Raw genomic sequence first — 19572 nt, 5'->3', positions numbered from 1 at the left:
TAGGAAAAAACGCAGTCAGATGCCGTAATTTACTAAGCTACTCTACTTCTCAAAAAATTCCTTCTCAAAAGGAATAAATTCTATAAAGTTAAGCCCCTCTAATCTTTTCAGAAAAAAGTTCCCTAATTTTTGGATGAGCACAGCTGTTCTGAATGGCATACTGTTATTGGGAATGCTATAGTATATTGATGCTATGAAATGGTTGAGATAAAAATAGAGCCCTTCCACCCCCCTCACAAGTAAAGCCCCTAAAACTCACATAAGAAAACTCAGTAATCCTATGTACACATTAACCTCCATGCCCTTCATGCTTTCTCTTGACTGTCCAAAACTAGTAAGTCTTCAGTGTCCCTTTCCTTCAGCTCTCCAATACCATACTCCCCTACCATCTATCTTACCTACAGATCTCCTGTTCATTTACCTACTTTTTTCCCTTCACTTGCTCATTCCATTGTGCCCGTTTCTTCTCTGTCTCATTCAGAGTCACCTTCATTTTTTTGTGATTTTCTCTGAGAAATTTTTTTCCAGGACTACTAATATCCTTCAGCCACCTCACTTGTTTCAGTCCCTTATGTGACAAACCTGCCTGACTACTCACAGGACCTTCCTAAACAGCTTACTTGTAAGACCTCATATATCTCAAAGTCATGCCTGTGGTTTTGAAGTAATGTAGTAGGTGATCCTCAACCAACCTCACTTTAGTTTAAGGTGCTTCATTAGTTTCACCTCAGTGGGGAGAGACAGGTGAATCACTCTTCAAATGTGCTTACCTCTCCCCAAGTTTAACCTGAGCATCTGATTTTTTAATAGCTAAGGTGCAGTACCTACTATGTATATATTTACAGCCAGATACTCACACTAGCCTGGGAACATATGAAGACAGTACTAAGTGGAAAGTAATATCTGCGTTCAGGGAGATGCTTATCTGACCTGTGCTAGATATGTACAGTTGGGTAAAATTAATTGAAATTTATAAACTAGATATAGGTTAAAAGGAAACTAGATTGATTAGCTCAAATAATTACATTTAGTTAGATGACTCCCACCCCTTACATTAAGAGAAATAAATCCTTTCTATTCCCAGAGAAGTTTCTCATAGTCTACACACATTTCCTGACTCCATTTTTGCCACAGCTTTGGCCTACATGAATGAATTAAAATTTCTATTTTGTGAATCCCTTTTCCTTCTTGTCACCTCGCCTCATTTTCTCATGCCTCAAACCGGTCCATTGAACATCTCGGTTTTGCTGCTGCATTTCACCATCTCTGCCATGAGAAAAAGTAAGTCCACCCAATCTTAAGTTTACATGTTTACAGATTGTATACAACTCACTAATCTCCATTCCTGATCTCCAATGCCAATAATTTTAGTTCTACTAAACATTTCATCCCTCATCCCCTCCTATAATCATCCACATTCCCAACATGCCTCTATTCCTTGGCATGTCTTCTGTCTGTTTCCCTGCAAACATGCTCTTTTCATCTGCATCTTCAACTGCTTATTCTTCATTTGTAAACATAAAACTGTTTGACCAGCAACAATATCACTTATTGCCTTCCTAGACTTATTAATCATGACCATCCTGAGCCTAACCAAATATACACCCAGCTTAGCATCCTGTCTTTGACGGAGACTAGCAGTGGGCTTTCCCTCTTGGATACTTTCCCTCCTTTGCCAATTTTATCACCAAAACCAAATCAATCTTTCCTCCAATCTTTACTGAATGCCCTCCTAAATTTGCCTGTAAACACCAACACAGATTTTAGCAAGACATTATATCTACTGATTTGTAAGAATAACTTCACAGATTTTTATCTAAATTTTAGGCCACAGTGTAAGTGGGATGAGGCCAAAATATATATCATTTTCCGCAAGTTGGAATATACACTGCCTTTTGGCTTCCATAGGTCTTCTTATGGATTTGGATACATATGACCAATGGTAATCACCTACATCTGAGCTCATGTTCGTATGCTCTCTTTCCAGCCAATGGAAACCTGATTGACGTGGAAGACCTCAACTCCCTGCTTACCAGTGGGCTCCACTCCCTTCAGGGACTGCGGTTGTCCTTTGTCACTAATGACAATCTCTCCACGCTGATGTTTATAAGCATTGCTGTTCACTGTAACTAAGTACGCTGGCAACCACCTATTTATCATTAGTGTGTCAACACCCTTTGCTGTTTTAGCAGAACTGCCCCAATATTCCAGGATCTAACAACTAGAAGTAACCTCATTTCTTTCAGTAGGCTGACTGACAGCATGGTATGATGACGATGTGGTATGATGAAGTTTTGGGGACTGGTATTAGTCATAATTAGTAAAAAAAAAAAGGAAGACAAGTAGAAATATTCTCTTTTATTTCACCAAATTCAGAGAAATGTTGTGGTACACTCAGGTGGGAAGCAGAAATGAGCTTATATTTCCAAAACCTTGTCTGTTTTCTCTCAACCAGTAAGCCAAACAAAATGAAGAAAACTCTCCCTAGAAATCCCATCCTACAAACAACCTTTAGAGCACCCTGCAATGACTTCCTTTTACTGATAGAGAAATAATTCACTTCCTGTCCATCCAAAACTTTCAATGAATACAAATTAGATAGTAAAAAGATATTGCAGAACAGTTATGGCATGATGCCAAAAACATTAATGCATATTCTTACCTTTAATTCAACGGAACTAACAGACAGACATGCCTTGGTATCAAGCTACTTTCAAGTTGTTTTCTAACATAACTGATTACTTAAGAAACGTTTCTAGGATATACAAAAATACTTTTGATGAAGGGAAGCATAGAGCTTCACGTTCTGAGCACATAGCATTGTCTTAATTAAATTTTTTTTAATATATTTTTATTTGCTGGCATTATATCATAAATTACACTCCATCACCAACAATTACATCAAATCAACATGATATCGAAATACCTAAGTGCCTATGAGAAGTTCCAAATTAATGTAACTGGAAAGTCAGGCAATTTTATCCACTGAACAGATGGTAACACTGTAATTCCCCTACTTTCTCAGCCAGTCTGCTGCAAGCCTTAAGCAGCGTTTTGATCCAAATGCTACTGAAGTCAATGCAAAGGTTGACATTGACTTCGGTGAGTTTCAGCTCAGTTCAGACTTTGTGCAAGAAGCAAAATTTCAGTCCTCATGGATCTCCAAGACAGTTGACAATGATGGCTGAGAACAACAACAGTTATGTTAATTTTGCTATGGTAACAAGAACTAAACCAAGATAAACTTTTTTGCTATTCCCCATGAAACACCCATAGACAAAAGATATCTGTCACTACTTCCTTTGGATTGTATCTGAAGCACTGACTGAAAAGCCAAAAAATGTGTATTTTTTCATCTGTCCTACTCTTTATTTCATTCTCTTGTAATTTTAAGAATCAGCAATGGAGAAATGCTTTCCACCAGTGGTAAATGAAGTCCCTGCTCTTGTAATTTCTTACTTCTGATCAACTTTAATCACTTGAAACTCCTAGCCCGTGTATAAAATATTTTTTTTCAGCTGTTAAACATGCAGATCATACTTTGTGAAAGTCCTACAATTAACATGCAACATTTTTTACAAGTCTTTGAGTAAAGTTTCTATCAACTACATTTGAACCCCAGTGAAATGTAAGATACTGTCCTTGCTCGCTACAGGTTTAGAAGAATATTTCATGTTTATAAGCTGAAATGTGACAGATTTGTCTTTTTGTTAGTTAGTTAAAAACTAAATTCACAGGCATTTGACTCACAAAAATTTTGCATATGATGATTTGAATACAACTTTGAAGGAAATTCCACATGGTGTATGGAACAACTGTTTCTGGAAATTTCCACAGCATATAAATGTACTCATTTAAGAAGAAAATGCAGACCGAAAAATAGGATTGCACGCAGCACAAAAGATCAAATCATATTGCAAAATTATATTCACTGAAGGTTATAAGCATCATTTTACACATTAGAGGTCAATGTGAAGGCACTGCAGTTAGCACATACTTACTCTCTTTTCTAAAACATATGAGGATGACTTCCACTGTAAAGTATTAGTATTTTAGGACTAATGAAATAATGTGATTAAGAATATTCAGTTTACTTTGTTCCCAAGTTTTCTACCTCACCCAGACTATCTGATATGAAAATAAAATAACACTGCAACTTTCTGAATAGATTAGTCTACTTAAAAAGCTGTACAACTGCATGAAAATACTTTAATTGTTGGAGCTTCAATTTTCACTGAAGTAACTGCTTAGTGTTTACTGGAAGGCATTTTAAGTTTAACAGCTTCCTCAGCATAATTATTTGCTAATAAGAAAATGTCTTATTGAAAAAAAAATCCATACAGCCCTCGCTACAGAAGCAGAATAACCCAAATCTGTGGAATTTAGCAAACATGATCAGGATATATTGTTCACAGATTTTCACTTTGTAAAACACTTAAAAAGAAGTTCCATAATCTTAAATGGACTGTGTCCATTTATAAACAAATAAAGATTTATTTAGAATATTGATCTCCCAGCCCCGGTGTTTCATCAAAGACTAATGAGTACTACAATATAGTCAGCTGATTTTTTTCTTCAGAAAAGATAAGAATCTCTCCCCTAGGCTAAACCTGGTCAAGAGACAGAGAGGGGAAGAGCTATACTTCTCCTCATTTGTTCACATTTAAAATGCTACTGTAAATGTCAAGAAATGGAAGAATATGTGCTTTTGTTGATAATAGCATCTTATAAAAACACCTTCCCACAGGAACAATCTACAAAGCCTCATGAATTACATAGGCAGAAGAAGCACAAACCAAATCTTTTACCTTATTTAACTGTACTTTAAAACTTCCAATTTCTTAAACAAGTTTGTAAGTATGTTACAAAATAAATAGGTCACCATTTGGAGATGATTACTATATTGGAAAGCATAGACAAAAGTTGACCAAAAAAAAAGAGGAAAAGAATGAAATTGGATGAAAACATCCTATGAAATGGTGAAGGTCAGGAACTTCTACTTCTGGACCAGCTTTTAGGAAGACTTCTGAAACACTTAATAGGAACAAATTAATAAAAAACTGTTTCTATAATTACATGGCTTTTAAGGCAGTTTCCAGCACATATTATAGAGGTTTCATAATGCATCTGTGTTCAATTTTCAATTAAAGAAGATGGGACTGTGCACAAGAAGAAACCAAATTATTATCTTCCACCTATAACCACAAATAATCTCAAAACTCAGATACCTTGTAAAATTACAGTTGCATCTCCTGACTGTGTCTAAAAATTGTACTCTAAAATTGAACAGAATCTATTCTAATTAATAGTTTGTACTCAAGATTAATGAGATCTGAAACATTGGTCAATAAAAGAAATAAAGGAACTCTAAGGGAAGAGACAGCTAAAACTGTTTCAATTCCAGCAGTGCAAACATTTTCCTGCATCTTGTCAAACACAATAAATCCTTTCCCATCTTTCACAGAGATCCATGAGATATCAGTTAGTTCCCTATTCCAGCAAGAAGTAGAAATGCTCAACTTGTTTTACTGCTATTGAAATATCTCTGAATTATACCGCTCAGACTACTGGATTCACTATGTAAAATCAAGCCTTCTCTTCCCCCATTCCCTTCCATGCAAGGACAGCCTTAACTGTCAGGCAGGCATCCTTGCCGAGGCAGAAGCACAGGGAAGCTACAGGAAAGTGACAAACACACAAACGTTGCTTTGTAGCTTCAACACGCTGAAAAATATTTTGTCACCCAGACTGATTTGCAGTTTATGTTTAGGGAGAGAGAATCAAAATCTGACTAGTTTGAAAGCACAATGTATAGCCTATTGCATTATTAAAGGTAAAAATTACAGCTATTACTTTCAATATTTTTATGCAAGCTTTCTCCTTAGCAGATTAGGAGAAACAGTCTATATCTATAGCAACCGTTTCTCCTTAAAACCTTGCATCACTATCTTCACTACAGCAAGCATTTAATAGCTCATTTTTATTGCCACTTGTCTGAAGCCTCATTAAAAACATGGTCAGCTGATTTTAAGTCCTTCTTAATAAACAGAATGTACATGAGGAAGACTGCACTGATACTTCTGTGAGAGGCTTCCTTTGTTTCTTACAGTAATTTCATTTTTTGTCTTAGAAGAAAAAATTTCTTAGGGACAGCCAGTTTAGCTTTCACTCTCTAATCCCTATAACCACTCTAGGTAGGTATTAAACTGTGAAAAAAATACAAAATTATCCAAGTTATGACCTTCTTGACTTAAAGTGACTTTTGGAAAGACACTGTAAGTGAAATGAGATGGACTGAATTAGTAGATATCGTTGGAGATAATTCTGGTGAGCCCACAGTCATGAGTGTCTAAGTGCAAGGAGAGGACTGCCAGGGAGAGTGGCACAGGAGAATAGCATTGATCTTAAACACACAGAGTTTGTTTTCAGCATCCCTTCGTGTTATTGTGGGTCATTTTCGCATGTGGGGATGTTTAGTGCAGATGGTATTTTCTAAAAGAGGAAGGGGTTGGTTGGAGAATGTCTCAACAGAAAGAGGCTGTTTAATGTTCTTCCCTGGGCAGCGCTGGGTATTTTTAGACACCTCTAAACCAGCCTTAACCAGGAGCCGGTGGTGGCTTCCACCTCCAGCAGAACGAGTCAGGGGTGGACGCCGGCGAAGGCTGGGCTGCACCTGGGGGTCTGCGGCCTGGGGACTTCCCGGGGTATCCAAATATGAGGGCAGTTTAGTGGGCTGAATCCACCAAACGGGGAGGAGGGTTAAATACGCGGAGGCTGGATGCATTTTTGGTGACTCGCCACTGGTGCATCTCGACTTTAGGGGCCTCGTGATTGTCTCGGCGGAAGTTTTCAGCGTGTGGGGACACTCGGTGAGACCGGCTCCTCAGAGGTGTCCCCAGAGATCCCGCCGGGACACGCCGCTGGGGCAGCTGGCGCCCTGGGCCGGCCGCGGGGTGACCAGGGACCGGCGGGGAGAGGCGGGACCCCGGAGGTGTGAGGGGCCGGAGGACAGGGACCCTCAGCAGGCAGCCGCGCCGTAAGGAACGGGAGGACGGGGCCCCTCAGCGGGAGCCGGTCGTGAGGGACTAGAGGACGGGGCCCCGTAGCGGGAGCCGGTCGCGAGGGACCGGAGGGCGGGGGCCCCTCAGCGGGAGCCGGTCGTGAGGGACCGGAGGACGGGCCCCTCGCCGGCAGCCGTGCGGGCGCGGCCGCCGGGGGCCTGTCGAGCTGCCTCTGAGGAAGCCCTCGGCAGCAGCGGAGGGAGCGAGGGGACGGCGCGGCCCCGCTCCCCGTCAGCCCCACGCCTCCCGCCCCTCGCCCCCACTCACCGATCCGCGCCTCGGCGGCGGCTCCGGCGGAGGGCGGCTGGCTGCGCGGGGCGGCGGCGAGGACCTGCAGCAGCGGCGGCAGCAGCAGCGGGAGGACGGAGCCGAGCGCCCCCATCATGCCTGGCCCATCGCAGGCGGCCGTCCCGCTCCCCTGCCCGCCGCCGCCAGCCCTCACTCCATGCCGCCCGCCCGCCCTTTGCCTCCCGCAGCCGCTCCCCGGCTCCGGTGAGCGGCGGCAGCAGCAGATTCAACACCCAGGACAGCGACCAGCGCCGCCTGCCCGCCCCCGAGCCGGCCCCGCCCCGCCCCGGCCCGGCCCGGCCCGGCCCGCCCGCCCGGCAGGCGCGGCGGGGGGCGGGAGGGGGCAGCTCGCTCCCGCTCGGCGGCGCCGCCTTCCCGCTCCCCGCTTCTCCCCGCTTCTCCCCGCTGCCCGCCCGCCCGGCCGGCCGCGGGGGAGGGCCCTGCCCTCCCTGCCGGGATCGCGGGGTAGCGGCCCCCCGCCTCCGGCAAGGTGAGGGCGGGGGATGTTCCCCGGCCCTCAGACCGCCGCCGGCCCTGACGGAGGCTCCGCCTGAGGCGGGCCGCGAGCCTCCCGGTACTGCCCGAGCCTTGTGCCGGCGGGCGAGGGGCAGGGGGGATCCTTCCTGCCAGAACGGCTCTTCGCTTGAATCCCCTGTAAAGATGGCTGAGAATGGGAAGGGAATCATTAAATGTGCTTGTTCCACACAGTAGAAAAACAATTCGGCCCCTGTCAAAGTTTTGTCCTGAAAAACACACTACCTGGGTGGATTGTCCCTGCGGCCTCCTCCGTAGCGGTTTACTTAGCGCCGTTTTTTTCCACAGAAAATGACTTGCCATCCTGAAGGATTTTATAAGCCCTCAGGTAAATACCTCCCGCAGCTGAGGTTTGCATGTTTGCCTGGGAGACGTCCCCACGGGTGACGTGTTTATCCTCCACCTCCTGTCCCCGATTCACTCCATGTGAGTGGGACCACTCGGTCTGGGCTTCCAGGAGGGAGCAGGAGTCTCCAGGCAGGAACCCACTGACTCCCTCCTTGTTCACAGGCTCTCATTTTTTCTCACAAACTCGGTGTAATAATGTTTAGCCTTTTAACGCAGCAGTCACAGTCACTGGGGTGAAACAGTGCAGCTGCCATGCCTCCTGGCAGGGGATGCATTTTTGACCAGGACAGCCAGCTCCATGCCATCCATGGCAAGTGATGGCTGGTCCCAGCCCCCTCTGTCACCCTGACATCTGCTTTATTCCTCCCTGAAGTTTCAGATTATCCTGATCTTCTTCATACTTGAGGGAAACAGCTCTAACTGTACTCCCTGACATGCTTCATCCCTGGCCTTAACCATGTAGAGTCATAACAGACTCACACTCCAGGTATTTAAGAGGAGTAAAAATGGTAATACATGAAGTGGCTTTGCCGTAGACCAGAAAACGAAGTAACAAAAGCCCACAGAACAAACTAACCCTGGAAGAGCACAGCTGTTCCTCCTTGCTTACCTCGAAGGTGGCAGAGAAAACAACGCCAACACATCTAGACCAGGGTGGACACAAGGAGTTCAGCCACCACGCCGGGACCAGCTGGGACCGGCCGTGGGGTGGTCAGCCAAGCCTGGGGGCCCAGGTCGGAACTTTGCCCCAGGCTCGGGGCAGGGGGGCTGAGGGGTGGCTCAGGGGACCACGCAAGGCACTTAGGGCTCCTGGTTCCCTGACAGACAGTTGCGGACTTCTCTCATTCTTTCAGTTTTGCTCTGTGGGAAATGTGTGAGCCTCTGTGCTGGGGAAAAGGAGTCATGGCTTCTAGTGCTGGTGTAGTCACTGCCTGTCCTTTGTAGTTCAGATTGGTGACTCAGATGCAAAAAAGGGCAGTATTTGATTCAGAAAACAGAAATTTCAAAAAAATATATTGATACTGGATGGTGTTTGCTGGCCCAGGGTTTGCAAAAGGGTTGGATGGTCCTTCTCAAGCATTTCTGTCCTTGAGCTCTGTTACATGGTTGCTTACATCTTGCAGAGAGTGGTTTCACTAACCCAGAAGGTCCCTTTACCTCAGAAAAATCAGTTTTGACGACTCTGAAAGAAATCTGAGCACTGAAAGGGGAGAAACAAAAAAGGAGGGAAAAGCATTCTATGGCAAGGACAAGATGAGAAATGAAAGTGCTGAAACATAAATTAGTATATTCTCATGGGTTATGCAAACCATCTGGCTTTAAAAGCTAGTAGTAGGAACAAGGAAAAAGGTCATCTGAATTAGCAGCGAACTGCAAAACAACTGAAGGTAAGAAAGGAGCAAATGGCAGGCACAGCGAGAGAACAAGTTGTTCATCAAAATACAAACTAGCAGCGGTATTACTGGAAGTCATTGCAGCTCTGCAACGAATAATTTGCATAGCTCCTGTGAATTTATGATCAAATACTATGCAGATTTTAAAAGGAAATTAAAATTCTCATAGCTACTCTGTGCAGAGGATTAGCAAAATAATGACATTTGTTCAAATGCGTGTGAAGCAATGTGAAAAATCAAGAGGGAAAGGGCATTCATCGAAGACAGGAAGAAATCCTTGCGTACACAAAGTTAGTAAAGACAGGACTAAGGTGTCAAGGAAAGAGTAAAGAGTCAATTGGTAGGTGAATTGGGCATTTGGAAGTAACTCAAGTAGCAATTCTCAGGACTGGAAAGTGTAAAGCATGCCCTACCTGGTTGTATTTTACAGTTTTATAGTAGCCTGCACCTAGCAAAGATACACAGATCTGTCTTAAAGCCCCAGGGACAGACAGATTGAAGCCAGTGGTATTAAGTGTAATGAATTTTGTTAATGATGTGTAAAAACTGCAAGACTTGAGTCTGTGTGTAAATTAGATGAATAACAGAATCATAGTGTAAATAACATGTTGTGACACATGCAGGTTACTTGCTGGTTCACAGTCGTTTTCTCAAGACATTTCTCAGAGCCAAGGTTTTTAATAGTTTGTATAATAAATTCAGCATCCATGTTTAGGTCTATCAACCTTGTGAGGTTGTTTCAATTGTGGTTTTTATTATCATGTTTTCAATAAGTTTCTGAACTGTGGAAAAAGAAATTCTAAAGGGTATAAGTCATTTGTGAAAGTTACTAGAAAGACTAGAAAAATGAAACTCCATTCTTGCAGTCAGGGAAGTTGTGGGGCTCCAAGAAAACTGTAGGACTTGATAGTTTTGAAAAAGGAATAGAAGAGGGTATCAGTAGGTTATTTATGTATGGGCATATTTAAATCTTTTTGGTAAGGGATTCTAAACTAGTAAAGATACTGAACGGTGGCTGAGAGGGTAGAATATCAGCTCTACATTGCTAATGTATCTGGAGGTGAATGTGAGGCTATATGGAGAATGACACTGGAAATTATAGATTTGAAAGTTTTAGGAGAGTGAATAACATCTTGAAGTTTAGCATGTCCTTAATTGCTGGAGCTGAGTCTCTATATGATACCCATATAGGTGTGAAAAACATGCTAGGCAAAGTGAAAGAAGAGCTGGATAATCTATATGATTTTATACATTTGAAAGATTTACATTCTTATCCATGGTAACCACAGCTGAACAGGAGTTTTTCAAGGAAACACTTTTCTGTTTGAAAATCCTGTGTTGTCTGACTAAGTTTTTTCATAAGAAACATACATGTTTTAATCAAAAATCTGTTAGTAAGGGCCAGAAAAAGATCCAGAAAGGGCGAGAAATTATCCCAGAATGGCTAATTGCCTGGTAGCCAGGACATCTGTGTGGGCTGATATTTTAAAGGTTCAAATTTTTGCTCTGGTTGATCCAAAGACATGATCTAACATGGACATTGGACATAAGGTCAGTCTCTCTCTCTCAATTTCACCGGGCCATTCAAAATTATATTACAAGCAAACAGCCCTGCTAGAAAAGACATGAAGGCAGAAGTGGAAGAGGCAAGAAGATGAGTACAGGTTAATTTTGTAAATTTAATACTGCTCAGAGTGAAATAGTAGAAGCAAGGAATTAATAAGCTGGGAAGCTGAGTTAATGATAGAATTTTTGGAGATGTAAGAAGAAAAGGTGCGAAAACTACATGAACCAAAAATTGGGTGGGGGTAAAAAAGAAGATAAACACAGGATTCAGTTACAGTAGAACACTGCCAGAGAATAATTTAGGCATAAAAATACACAAAGGGAAAATACTCTTAATAAATAGTTATATACTTATAATTAATTAAGTGATATGAGTAAAATATTGTAAACAGGGTTAAAATAATAGTTAAATGATAGCTAAAGGCTAAGTATAAGGAGTATAAAACACAAAAGTAGCATCTGAGATTTACTGTGTACTTAGCCACTGAAGTCATGTTTGTACCTAGGCTTGTCATTTTGCAGGTGTGGTTTTTAATTACAAAAGGGAATTATATATACAAGCATAGGTACACCTGCAGGATTGTAGAAATTATATAGGTATATTTGAACAGCACAGAACTGCATGTTTCATCTAAGGATCACAGAGCTATTTGTCAGTTTATCCAAGTATAAAGAAGAGTCTGAACAAAAGGTCAGGTCCAGCTATGCTGAATACAGTTGACCTGCATAAGCAAACATGCTCTTAGAAAAAAAAAAAAAGACATCGAAATTACCTTCTTCATTTTCTTTCTTCCTCTCGTCCTCCTGTCCCGCCCCTCCCCAAATCAAGGCTTCTGAGCACGTTAATTGCAGATCATTTGTCCTGTTAATGGGTCCAAAATCCACAGGGAACAATATCTATCAGGCAGTTTATCTAAGATTCAGTAACCTAGATATCTTGGCAGAGCTTTAAGATCTATTGGGGGGGCGGTAGGGGTGAAAGAGGAGAGAAGGAGATAGAGAGGTTTGTGCTATATCCATGCCCAGACAAGGCAGAATTTAGACGTTTGTTATTTACATTTTCTGGCTCTAGAGGACATGGGTAAAATATTCAAAGCCTGTAGATGTATATACAGACACAAAGGGACTCTTCTGGAGGCTCAGTGCTGCATGTGTAACCTTCACCACACTTCTTTTTTGAGGGCAGAAGGAGCTGGTTGAGCAGCAGTAATCCTCCTGCACCTTGCTTGTAGTTTGAGGACTTCTTTCAGAAGACTGGGAAAAATAAGGCTAGAAAAAACATCTCCAGAGCCACATCTTGGAGTACCATGGTTACAAGAGGAACAGTACTGATATTGCTGCTTTGCATAGTGGTGTGAGCAGTCATAAACTCTGGTTTAGGAGGCTGATGAGCACTGGATGATCTGGCAAAGACACTGTTTGAACAGTGACTGCAGAACTGTTCACACATTCATATCCTGGAATATTCTGATTATATTTATTCACTGTTGTTGATGGAAAGTTTAAAGTTACAAGATTTCTTTTTAAGTTGGGGGGGGGGAAACGACACTATTTCAACTGTATTATAGAGGATGTAATAGTTCTTGGGATTAAAACCTATCAAAAAAAAAAAAAACAGAAATTTTGCACTATGAACTTACAAGTAGTTTCTTTTATTTATGTATGTTGAAAAACTACATGCATGGTTATATAGCTCTGTATATTCAACTCTTTCATTAAGAGAAAACATATCACTTATTCCATGTACACGTTTTTAAAAATATAGAATTAAAATAGTTAATATTTTAAAGCAGTTAAGAATGAAGGACTTTATCCTGCAATAGTGATAAGCAATATGTCTAAAAAGCCATCCAGTGCCTGAGACACTAAGAGTGTTTAGAATATGAGAAGCTATACAGAAGCCTGGATTACTGAGAGCTAAAATCATATAACTCTCTCCAGAGCAGTACAAATACTCACTTAAATTTCAATTTAGTGGCTGAATTTTACATTCAGGGACTAAGTTTATTAAAGGAATAGAGAGTTCCTAAAGGGAGAAATCTTTAACTGGTGTAAAAAGATGTAGCTCCAGGTCATATCAGCAGTGGTTGTGGTCTTTCTTTCTCAATTATTGAATGTTTCCTAGTATAACTAAAAGTACTTGAAAGGATTTTACCATCCAATCCATAAATTACTGAATTTCAATATTAGTTATTTCATATCTATAAAACTAGCAGAGCCTCTGAGATTTTAAAATTAATTCATACTGAATTCAGTTTAGCATGAAAATAAATATTTGCAGGGTCTAGAAGATGTCAGATTGCTTGATGGAAGAGTGTGGTAGGATTAATTTTATGAATGTGACAGCAATTAAGTTGTATCTAGGAATAATGTTTTAATGTACTGTTGATTTCAGCTATTTTAAAGCTTTTCTTGTTTCCAAAATTGTATTAGAAAATGTCTTTACTCTGGAGCATGCTAAAAGTTTTACTCTAGATAATTTCTGCATCACTGAGGAACAGGAGCTCAACACAGACCCAAAAGGAAAAATCCTTGAGAACTGTGCAACTGTATGACTGTTTGATAGAGTTTAAAAAAGGAAAGCAGAAAAAAGTAGGTTGATTTTAGTTATGACTGGTAAGCTGTGAGCTGGTCTTTTATTCCCTGTGCTGTAACTGAATGATAATGGTTTTTATGTGTCGCTGGAAAGAACAGTTGGAAAGGAGCCTAAAATGGAGTGTTCAGGCCCTGAGAGATGAAATGCAGCTAGAGAAAATTGCCTGTGAGAATAGCAGGAGATGTGACTTACATTAACTGAAAACTATAAATTTGACTTACATTAACTGATGACCTAAACATCTGTGTATATGAGTGTGCAGAGTAGCGTGTTTTGAGCTGACTTCTGAGGCTGTAGGAACCCTTGGTACCAGATCAGCCACTTCAGTGTGCATGGTAGTTTGGGCTTGTGAGGAAAATTTCCATAATCTCTTCTGCTGTTTTGCTAGGGATGCTAGAGAGAGCAGCTTCTGTAAAGGTAGACATTTGCAGGGCTGGATTGAACCCAAATTTATTTGAGGTTCATTTAAAATTCTAGCTGACTTGTTCAAATACCACTTATGGTGATACCTACTTCCAACAGGGTGCTGAAGCTGTGTTTGGTATAAACTTGGTTGAAGAGAAGGAAAAGGTGGCATGAAGCAACCTGCAAGTAACAACGTATGGATGTTCAGAACCTATGAAGAACAGACCTCTAGTGTCTCAAGACAGCGATACAGTAATCATAGAATCATAGAATTATTTATGTTGGAAAAGACCTTCAAGATCATTGAGTCCAACCATTAACCATGCCCACTAAACCATGTCCTGAAGTACCCTGTCCACTCGCTTTTTTAATATCTCCAGGGATGGTGACTCAGCCACTTCCCTGGGCAGCACATTCCAATGTTTGACAACCACTCTGAGGCCACTTCTGACATCTTTATATTTAGCGTGAGGCTATGAAAGGTAATTTGGGCTTCACTGGGAGAGGGATGGCCTCTATGAGAACAAGCACAGGTTGCTGATATGCACTAGAGCTGGCCCCTTTTAACTGAGAAAGGCTTGGTTTCTTGCTAATGCCCATCATCATCATCTCAGATCAACATACAGGCTAAACTGTGACTTGCCTATCTTGAAGTTACTGGAGACACATTTCAAAATCAAACCCACCTGAATTCCTACTGATTTTCTTGGGTGTTTAGCATTCTCACCACAGCTGAAAAACTTACTGTCTGAGCATACCAAGGTGGTATATCCAGATTAAATTATTAGACATTAGTAAATGTTTTTTTGCGAATGGGTTCTTGTTCTCTGAAAAGCAGGTCAAAACCCTTAGGTGTGCAATGAATAATTAGATTTCGTTGCCATTGATCAAAGCTGATTCGAAATGTCAATAGGGAGCCAAATTTTTAAATTAATTAGGTGCTTTTAATGGGAGGGAGTTCAGAAACAGTTAAAACTTTCTATTTTTATCCATCTTTGCTAATCTGTAAGATTTGATACTTGGTGAATGGATTTTACAACCGATAACTAATCCACTGAGGTATCCACTCCTCTTGTGCTAAATTAAAGGATGAATGAGATTACTGCACTTTGTCATTCTGAAAGAATAGGCCTGTAGTTGATTAAAGCTGCTGGAGAGCTCTGGTTACGTGGCACTCACTTTCTGTGTCTGTCTTGGGAACCTGAAGTCTGATTCAAGTGCTAAGTGCCCACAACAGCAGCTGGAGACAGGTGCTCTGAGGTGACAAGTGCTATACAATGAGACATCTCACCCTGAGTTCCCCAAATTCATAGAAATTTTTTAACTTAGTCTCACTGTACATTTGTAAAACGGGAATAAGTAAACCTACGGGGAGTTGGAAAGATACGTGAATCATTGTGAAATTCTGGGGCTGGAGTGAATAGTAAGATAGTAACGCCATAGCGGAAGTTACCGGTTTTGTCCTCAGAGCTGGGTATGAATAGCGTGCAGCAGATTAAGTGTAGAGCTACATGTTGAACAATGAGTGGACAAAAAGCACTGAATATTTGCTGTGTTGTCAACAGCAAGGGTTTTGAATCATCCATAGAGCAGACACGGACTGAGCACTGAGTAGGGAACAATTTGTGTGGAATAAGTAACTTGTCTTAATGTAATTAAAGATATCATGTCTTTCAACACATAACCAAAGGTGAGGCTAAAGCTGTGCACATCTTCATTTTGATACCTTCTGACTTTCAAGTGCCTGACTTTTCGGCTCTAGTAGTGTTCTTAAACCATGCTTTCATGTGTTACATACGAGGAAGGATCTGGTTTCACAAGGCACAAAGTGTGGATGCTTGCATTTTCCTGCCCATTGCTGCTGTGGTGGTAAAAACGTGGGTCAGCAAACAGTCAAGAAGCCACTTGTGCTCCTCTCCATTTTTTTTCTCCAGCATGTCTTTCTTGCTTCAGCTGCTTATTGCTGAAGACAGAATATGCTTTTGGGTTAAGCTCATCCTCTCTCTATGTTCTCTCCGGGAAATACTGTTGTCCTGCTCAGTGTAACAGATGGAAGCAAACCTGACCTAGAGGCTAGAATATTTGCTATAGCTGTTGTATGACTATAAACTTAAAGTATTGTTAGGAAATATACTGGGATGAAATCTAGAATTGAACAATATGTTTGATAGCAACTCAGAATGGAGTAAGAACAACTGAGCTCAGACCATCTTCAGTTTTATAGCTTAATGCTTATTGACATGGGTTATTTTGAATAGCAAAAAAAATAAAAAAAGAAATTAAGTACATAGTTTCTAGTGTAAAAAAATTAGGAAATCTTGTTCAAGGCATTCTGATATCTTGGAGTAGAAGACTCCTTGGACCATTGCCTATGATGTGTTTCTTTTAAAGGAAGGTTACTGAGGGTATGCTGTGACCAGAAAAAAAAAAAAAAATTAGGCAAAGTTCATGGTAATGACAGCTGGGGAAAGGAACATTGTCTGGACTTGTATTGGGTTTGTGTGGCAAGGTTCTGGTAGCGGGCGGGGGTTACAGGGGTGGCTTTTGTAAGAAGCTCCTGGAAGCCTCCCCTGTGTCTGATAGAGCCAAGGCCAGCCGGCTCCAAGACAGACCCACTGCTGGCCAAGGGCAAGCCCATCAGCGATAGTGGTAGTGCCTCTGTGATAACATTTTTAAGAAGGAAAAAAAAGTTGGGACAGACAGAAACAGCAGCCGGAGAGAGGAGTGAGAACATGTAAGAGAACCAGCCCTGCAGACCCCCAGGTCAGTGCAGAAGGAGGGGGAGGAGGTGCTCCAGGCGCCGGAGCAGAGATTCCCCTGCAGCCCGTGGGGAAGACCATGGTGAGGCAGGCTGTCCCCCTGCAGCCCAGGGAGGTCCACGGGGGAGCAGATCTCCACCTGCAGCCCGGGGAGAGAGGACCCCACGCCGGAGCAGGGGGATGTGCCCGAAGTAGGCTGTGACCCTGTGGGAAGCCCGCGCTGGAGCAGGCTCCTGGCAGGACCTGTGGCCCTGTGGAGACGAGCCCACGCTGGAGCAGGTTTCTGGCAGGACTTGTGACCCCGCGGGGGACCCACGCTGGAGCAGTCTGTCCCTGAAGGACTGCAGCCTGTGGAAGGGACCCATGCTGGAGCAGTTCGTGAAGAACTGCAGCCCGTGGAAAGGACCCACATTGGAGAAGTTCGTGGGGGACTGTCTCTCCCGTGGGAGGGACCCCATGCTGGAGCAGGGGAAGAGTGTGAGGAGTCCTCACCCTGAGGATGATGAAGCGGCAGAAAATAACGTGTGATGAACTGACCATAAACCCCATTCCCCGTTCCCCCTGTGCTGCTGGGGGGGTTGGTAGAGAATCCAGGAGTGAAGTTGTGCCTGGGAAGAAGGGAGGGGTGGAGGGAAGGTGTCTGAGATTTGGTTTTATTTCTCATTACCCTACTCTGGTAGATTTGTAATAAAGTGAGTTAATTTTCCCCAAGCTGAGTCTGTTTTGCCCGTGATGGTAATTGGTGACTGATCTCTCCCGTCCTTATCTCGACCCACAAGCTCTTTGTTATATTTTCTCTCCCCTGTCCAGCTGAAGAGGGGGAGCGATAGAACGGCTTTGGTGGGCACCTGGCGTCCAGCCAGGGTCAACCCACCACAGGACTACACTGAAATTACATTATGTGTCTTTGTAAGTACAAGATTATGTTAAGAATAGTCATAGGTTCTGGTGAAACTATTAAAAGTTGAATAATAGACGAGACAGGATGCTCTTTTTCTGTTCTGAATCACTACTTCTAAAAGCTTTCCCTTTGCTCTCTGTTGTAGTTCAGAGTGTTCCAATAGAGCATCAAAGACCAAACAAAAACACTTACTTGACTTCTCAGGGGAATCTTCCTTCTAGGCTGAGCATTTTCCATGAACTTTTCTGCTCTCTATAATAGAGCTTCTACTGGATATGACTAAGTGGCTTGAGTGATACAGAATTATTTTCTTATGGAATAGTGTTAATAAACGTGGATGCACTGCTCTTTGTAAAGCCAAGGAGTGACTACCAACTTTGAAAGAGCAGGCTACTACTGCAAAAACCTTACTACTTAAAAATTCCTATCTCCTTATGCCATCCTAACCTACAGTTAGCCTCTTTAGTGGGAGAAAATTATGATGAGGTTGGCAGCCCCTAGGCTACAAAAAATTTAAAAAAAAGGCAATGAGGGAAAGCAAAGATACTATGGCAGGGTCCCACCCTTTGAGTGAAGGGATGAGGGTGCCTGAGCAACAGCAGCCACACAGCAGTAGCCTGGTGAGGACTAGGGAGGGCAGTCAGACCTGGGATTGTCAAGGCAAGTTCCTTCCCTGAGAGGCCCCCTGCGTGCATCACTAGGAACTGTCTAGAGCTTGGGCCTGGCCTGGGCCCCGCTGTGCTCAAAAGAAATCCACTGACAGGAGTGGAAGTTCCACCCTGTGAATGGGGAATTTCTCCAGATGATTCGTAAGACAGATGAACAAGGTTCCTGCTTTGAGGTTTATGATGGATATTTAGTATTCTATCATTAAATCTCCTATATTACCAATGAAAAAAGGAATATCATGGTGAAAAAGTGGCAAAGGTACAAAATTCTGCTGGCAAGAATTACATTTAACACAGTTAGAAAGAATACTAAGAAAAAAATAAACTTGTAACTGGCATTTTCTTTCATTAGCAGTTGAATGAAATTAGAGGTGAAAGAGCTGTCCTAAACTGGAACTGCAACAGGAAGGTTGAGAGCTAAAGGGACGAAGATGGTCTTCACAGTAGGTTTGTGAAAAAAAATCCTCCTCTTCCCCCTTACCATAATTTCAAAAAAAGCCCAAACCTGTTTCCATATATAAATTTTTCCATAGTCAATGTATTTCCAGAGCCAAAAGCATCACACCTGTTCGGATGTGCTAATTGCACAGGAGTCTTTCATCAGATAGCACAGAGCGCTTTCTAATATTAGATCACATTGAAACAAGTCTGCTTTTAAGCATTCAATCAATGGATCATGATACACTGATAAATTAAAAACTGCAAGCTAGATTCCCTGATCTCTATGTGCTGCTCAGCCAGTTTAAGGCTCTATATCTTAACTGGAAAGATAAGCATTCCCTAGAGGCTGGCTGACCTGTGATGGATGGCTCAGGAGTCAAATATTGCTGTCGATTCCAGTGTAGATCAAATCAGGGACTTGGGGTGCTGTAATCAGATCCCTTGATAAGTTCTCTCATTTTCTTGCATCAAACAGTTCTCAATTTCATTGCAGATGGACTAGTTTTAGGTTTCTTCTTTTTCAGTCTTAACATAATCTTAGCTTGTTGAATTCTGACAATAGCAGACATCTGAAAAAGTAAAAAAATAATAAATGTGATAAACACTGGAAG

At 42.2% G+C, this 19572-nt stretch overlaps 1 protein-coding gene across 1 annotated transcript in view; it reads right to left on the bottom strand.

Moving 5' to 3' along the window:
• PTPRN2 (protein tyrosine phosphatase receptor type N2) overlaps positions 1–8186 on the bottom strand; it is a 664689-nt gene extending 656503 nt beyond the window's left edge. The window contains 2 exon segments of the mRNA XM_069799855.1: positions 7329–7526; positions 7529–8186. Coding sequence (XP_069655956.1) covers positions 7329–7526; positions 7529–8186 — 856 coding nt within the window.
• Positions 8187–19572: the final 11386 nt, after the last annotated feature.

Source organism: Haliaeetus albicilla, chromosome 2, assembly GCF_947461875.1.
Source record: "Haliaeetus albicilla chromosome 2, bHalAlb1.1, whole genome shotgun sequence".
In the NCBI taxonomy this organism is placed as follows: domain Eukaryota; kingdom Metazoa; phylum Chordata; class Aves; order Accipitriformes; family Accipitridae; genus Haliaeetus; species Haliaeetus albicilla.
This window is presented reverse-complemented; position numbering and strand designations above follow the sequence as displayed.